The 5950-nt window shown below is 38.5% G+C and overlaps 1 protein-coding gene across 1 annotated transcript in view; it reads left to right on the forward strand.

The window, feature by feature from the left end:
* The window catches only part of uckl1a (uridine-cytidine kinase 1-like 1a), a 44634-nt gene that overhangs the window by 8912 nt on the left and 29772 nt on the right, over nucleotides 1–5950 (forward strand). The window contains exons 12-14 of the mRNA XM_079897589.1: nucleotides 1220–1327; nucleotides 1514–1670; nucleotides 2042–2130. Of these exons, the coding sequence (XP_079753715.1) occupies nucleotides 1220–1327; nucleotides 1514–1670; nucleotides 2042–2130 (354 nt within the window). The remainder of the gene's footprint in view (nucleotides 1–1219; nucleotides 1328–1513; nucleotides 1671–2041; nucleotides 2131–5950) is intronic.

Genomic DNA, 5950 nt, shown 5'->3' on the forward strand with positions numbered 1-5950 from the left:
TATTTCAAATCTGCCGACAGTCGCGAGTAATCTCCCCCTCGCATTCGTCACGGTGCCACTGAGTGTCAAAACGCGAAAGGCGAAGCTTGAATTTCCAGATATGTCCCTCTTTGGCTAATGTATTTTCAAGATGGAGGCGCAACATGGCTGTCGCCATTGGAGCAGCTCGCTCGTATGTATTCTAAATGGCAGATTCTACGCTTACGAGAATACTTGATTAGTTGGTAGAAGTAATTACACATTAATGAGCACATATCATTTTGAAAGAACAAAGTGTTTTTGCTAAGAATCAACTTAAAAAATTACACAGTGTAGCTTTAATAATAAAATAGTTTATGAGGAGCATTTATGCTGTGATGTGTAGGTTGTGCGGCGACACTTGAATCTATTTCATGTAAATCTATTTAAGTGCATCTCCTTAGTCGTACCCAGGAGTTGGTTCACCCTCCTTCTATGGCGAGCTGGCGTCAATCGCATGAGCTCTGGCGCTAAACACAGAGAAATGAGTAATCAATTTTGCTGCTATTGCTTCTGATAGAAACGAAAAATGAATAAAGAGATGTGTAAATGACTAGGTGAATAGCAGAGAACAGTATGGTCATTCTGGTCAACAATAACAACTAGAGAGTGTATTTGTGTGTCAGTGTATGTGCACGATATTGGGTCGCTAGTAGCCAATGTGATGTGGTTGTATTATGTATGTATGTACAGTATGTATGTTGTGTGATTTGAGAACAGGGGAGAGCATACACTGGTCAAATTCAGGCTGACGTCTCATATTTTTTAAACGTTTAAATATTATCGTGCCCGTAAGGTACTCTGCTCGGCTTGTAATGCTTCTCACATGATACGAGCCACAACCATAAGAGCATTGACGATTGACATGAAAAAAGAATTGCCTGGGAGCTCATACGACAACAAAAATCATACCGTCTACGCCCGGATTTAGTCTGAATATATATATTAAATATGCCTTTTTTTTTTCTGGACACAGATTATGCCTGGCATTTCACCATGCTTTTTTGTTTATATTTGTGGCCTTGTCTCTGTTATTTTCTCGGCTCTCCGCAAACCCTGTTTGTCCATTTTGCCTGTTGGTCTCTGTCTCCGTGGTAACAGAGATCTCCTGACTCCTCAGTTTCATTCTTTTTGGTGGCTGTGGTTCCTTCTTTCTCACTTCGTTTCCGTGGTAACTATGACTCCCTCCCCTTCCATTTAGCTGCACTACCTGCGACTGCCCAGAGACATCAGTGAGGACCATGTGATTTTGATGGATAGCACCGTTTCTACTGGAGCGGCAGCCATGATGGCAGTGAGGGTGTTGCTGGTATGTTGCTTGTAGACCTCATTCCTTCCAAAATGTAAAAACAAAAAGTGCAAACCCTGCACGGCAGTATAATTTAGACACGTTTACACAAAGTAAAGTAATTAGGGGCCAGAACTCATTATTCGAATGTTTTCATTGTTTTCATTTGTTGAATGTGAGTGTGTGTATGTGTATGTGCATATACAGGACCATGATGTCCAGGAAGACAAGATTGTGTTGGTGTCTCTGCTGATGGCGGAGTTGGGAGTTTCCTCAGTGGCTTACGCCTTCCCTCGTGTCAAAATCATCACCACTGCTGTGGACAAGAGCCTAGATGACCTTCTTCATCTCATCCCAGGGATAGGTGAGTGATCCTGACAGATACACTACCTTTCAAAAGTTTTGGGTCAGTAAGATTTTTTTTTCTTAAAAAAAGACTTTTATTCAGTAAGGATGCAATTGATCAAAAGTGGCAGTGAAGATATTTATAAATTATAAAAAGAAAGATTTCTATTTCAAAAACTTTTTTTTCTATTCATCAAAGAATCTTACAGTAACAAATGTATTATTCATAGTTAGTTATTGTTAATGCATTAACTAATGTTAATTAATGGGACCTTATTGTAATGTTACCAAAAATTCTGACCAACCCAAAATCTTTGAATGGTAGTGTATAAGAAGAAGAAAAAAACAACTACACTCTGTACTAAAATCTTGTATTTGCTGTCCTTAAAGGAGACTTTGGTGACCGTTACTTTGGGACAGATGGGTCTTCATCGTGGATTGATGAAGAACAGCAAGAACCACATAGCTGCTCTTCAGAGGTTTGACATTTTGTTCAAGCAATTCAGGCAGTTGTGATGAGTGAGGATCAACACTTACTGTAATTTCATAAAGCCAGCCAGGAACAAAAATAGTTTTGCCTAGCACACTTATGAAGCACAGTATTTTGTAGCACTTTATTTTAAAACCGTATGTTCATGATGTGATCTCAAACAATAAAATGTATTTTATCAATAAACAAACACATATTTGATCTTATTCTAGCTCCTCAAACACTGTCACAACAGTTCAAAATGGTCACTTTTTTACATTTCTTACATGTGTAAATGTACAAATATGAGAATGGCTGGACACTTGGCTGTTACATGTTTTCAAGCACTTGATAATGTTTCAGTCCTTTACATGCATTATATATTTTCCTCAAATCTTCTATTTTAAAATTGCTAGAGAAATTTCATCATTCTTCAGACAGCTCAGAGGGAGTTTTCTAGGAGCAAGTAAGAGCGGTCTCTCCAAATTTTATTTATTTATTGTACATGTGTATCTGCAGCCTTAACACCAGGGGGCAGTACTTCACTCCTCCTGTCTCATTGTTCTTTTGCAGGTTTAATAAGGGCATTGAAACCCCAACGATAAAACTAAAATGCATTTAGGAAAAATATGTTGTTCACTCAAGAATTTAGAGACAATCAAACCAAACTGTTATTACAATCTTAATAAAAGACCAGAATAAGACACTGACCTAGCCATGACTCTGGTAGCTAAACAGAATAGTGACAAGATTAAGCTCAAGGTGTTTTTATTGTGGAACTGTAAGCCTTGAGAGTATATAACAGCACTATTACTCAGCTCAAGAACCTGTTGAAGGTAGGGTAGGCAATTTCAGAGCGGATAGCAATAATAAGCTAGCTTTGAAAGCATTAGATCCCACCATACCTTCAGCGCGCTCCTCCAAAACACATGAACACGCACATAGCCAGAGCAGATTCTGCAAAGTGTCATAAGAAATGGCGTTAAATTACCCCATTTCTCAAAGGGTTCATTTCGGCATTGATAGTGTTGACATAGAAACGCAAAAAAGTCTGAGGAAGTGAACCTCTCAGAGTAGAACATCACGTCTTGCCATCTCTTAATTACGGTAGGTATAGGGTGAACGCAGCATAAGCTTGTTGTTTGGGTTCATAAGGAAATGTAAATGGTAGCTGCTGTTTGTTCCAGCTCTCGGTGACTGTGTGTCTGCTAGCCTCATCATAGAACACGCTGATGACGTGTGATGTCTGTGCAAGCAGGGAGTGCGGAGGTATGCAAATACAGCATCCTATTATTGCATTAGGACCAAATGCAATGATTGGACGAACATTTTTTGGTCCTGAGACTTCCACAGATGAGTTTCAACCGATATAACAAAAAGTGTTTATGAAAAACATAGCCTACCCTACCTTTAAGAGCTCTGGGCGAAGGGGTCTTCATTGAGAGGAACCGAACAAGAGCTCTATTGAGATGGAATAATTAACAGTCAAGTACAAGTAGGGTATAGAAATAAGACCATAAGAGAGAACTTGAAGATGAATTTGTAGGTAGGAAAAAGCCATAGAAGGTTTTAAAAGATATATGTGACATCTTTTTCAGCAAAATGGAGGAAACTTGCAAGTCTTTTCTAAGATCAGACTTTTAACGAATTAGGTAACTGGAAACAAAGGGCATCTATCTAAGAATCCAGGACCAGCAGATATATTTGGCTAAAATTAACCAGACATCATCAATCTCTTCAGCACTTCGCAAATATGACCTATTTGACTCGATTGGAGCTACTTTTTTCTTTTAAAGGCCAGAATCTGACCATCTGCATTTAGGGCAAAAAATCAGCAACAGGGAAACCTGACAAATGTCTTAAAATAAAACATCTGAACAATGGCTGCAGCCGAAATTGCATATTTCCCTATTATATAGTAGGCAAAAACTAAAGCAGTATGTGACAAAATAAGTATGACTGAATTCACAGCACTCATAAAAGAGGGGGCAAAAAGTCCCAGTATGACCTACTAGCAGCGAGATTCTGAAGTGTGTATACAATGGACACTTTACAATCCCATGAGGCCACGGGAGAGGGTTTGTGATGGGCAGTGAAGCGACGTAACTGACGCTGGTAGGTCACATGATAATGACATCATAGAGAGTGTAGTATGTCCATTCATACTTCTCACATTTATACTATAAAGAACATAGATACAAAATAAGTACTTACTCAAGAGAGTATGCAATTTCGGACGCAGCCCATGTCTCGAGGTGTTGAATTAATTGGTGTTGTGGCTACATACAACCCTCCGGTGTGCATACATTTTCAATAATTCAACAGCACTTCTTCAATTATTCCTTACACACACACACACACACACACACACGTTTAAATATCTACCATAATATGAATGAAAATGCTCTTTTCTCATTAACATTTAGAAATTTCACAAAAATGGTGGTACAATACATGAGAAAAGAACCTAAAGTACCATTCCCGGAATAATTCAAAGGAGGTGGATGTATATCAAAGGCACTGTACAGTGCTGACATACATTGTATAGAAACCTAGATGACAGAGACTTTGTTGTAGCCACACTTTGCTCCAACATGCAACAATATTTTCAGGGCTTCTGAGCCAGGCTTTTTACCAGTGTTGCTGTACTCTAAAATGTGGGTGACATCTTGACTTAGCAGAGCTCCTCATACATGCTGGATTTGCCTAGACAACAAACTGGTCTGCGACTGCAGCCTCAAGGTTAACCTGTTACTATGGAAACAAGTCAGCCAATAAAAAAACAGCAGACGGTTGCTATGTTGACTGCACCCTTTTTGTTTTAAGGATGACCTATTTTTTTTTTCCAGAGCAAGTCAGATGCAAGCTTGTGACACACAAACACGCGCAGGGACACAGTAAGAGTGGTAGGGAAACGGGTTACACTTTTACAAACACAAGTTCATATGGTCTAGCAGAGGATTTGAATGAAATAAAAGAGAGAAAAATCCCTGTGACCTCCTCCATCTGTTTTTAATGTAATCTTACTGTGAAATGCGATGAGATTTTGTCTCAATGGAGGGGAATTCTTAAATACCATACCATGACAGTGAGGCAGTTGTCATAGGAACAGCATGTACCATAGTGAAAGGCTGATGTGACTGCAGCTTCAATGGCTAATTAGGGTTAACAAAGAACTCTAATGCAATTCCTCATCTACCTGAGTGTATAAACTAATCAAAGCCAGTTTAATCAGAGCTTAATCACATCCAGATTTAGAATGAGAAATGTCCTCTGGAATATTTGCTGAACCCTTTAGCATTGATGCCTACAGACATCACAGAATGCAAATCTAACACAGGCGCACATCTGGTTCTTTTGTAAGTCAGTAAGTTGGAGGAGCAAGACTTTTGCTTATTTACATCTTCAATGTTTTTGTTTGCAGTTAAAACCCCTTTTTAAATGACTTAAACCCAACTTAAATATTTTTTTAGTTTTTTTTGTTAATGCATCTATATAAGAACAGTCATATACGATTTCATATTTTACATGATCCTCAACTTCGCAGGTCCATCTCTTCCTTAACTTTGGTATTTGCTATTAAATATAGTGTATTCCACCCTTTCCCATGTTTTTTTACATTGTCCGTTGTTTGTGACTCCACCAATGTGGAGCTATGTGTGTGCTAGTCGGCACACTTATAAGTATCAAATAACTAGTTTGTGCTACAAATGTCTACAAACAAAATAATTGTTCCTGTGTCTCAGCTCTTACTTATATTGTCTCTTTCAAGAATGAATGACTTATTGGGAGAAAACACTATGTAAATGCTCTATGCTTTGTGTTTTTTT

Source organism: Squalius cephalus (assembly GCF_949319135.1).
Source record: "Squalius cephalus genome assembly, chromosome: 16".
Classification (NCBI taxonomy): Eukaryota; Metazoa; Chordata; class Actinopteri; order Cypriniformes; family Leuciscidae; genus Squalius; species Squalius cephalus.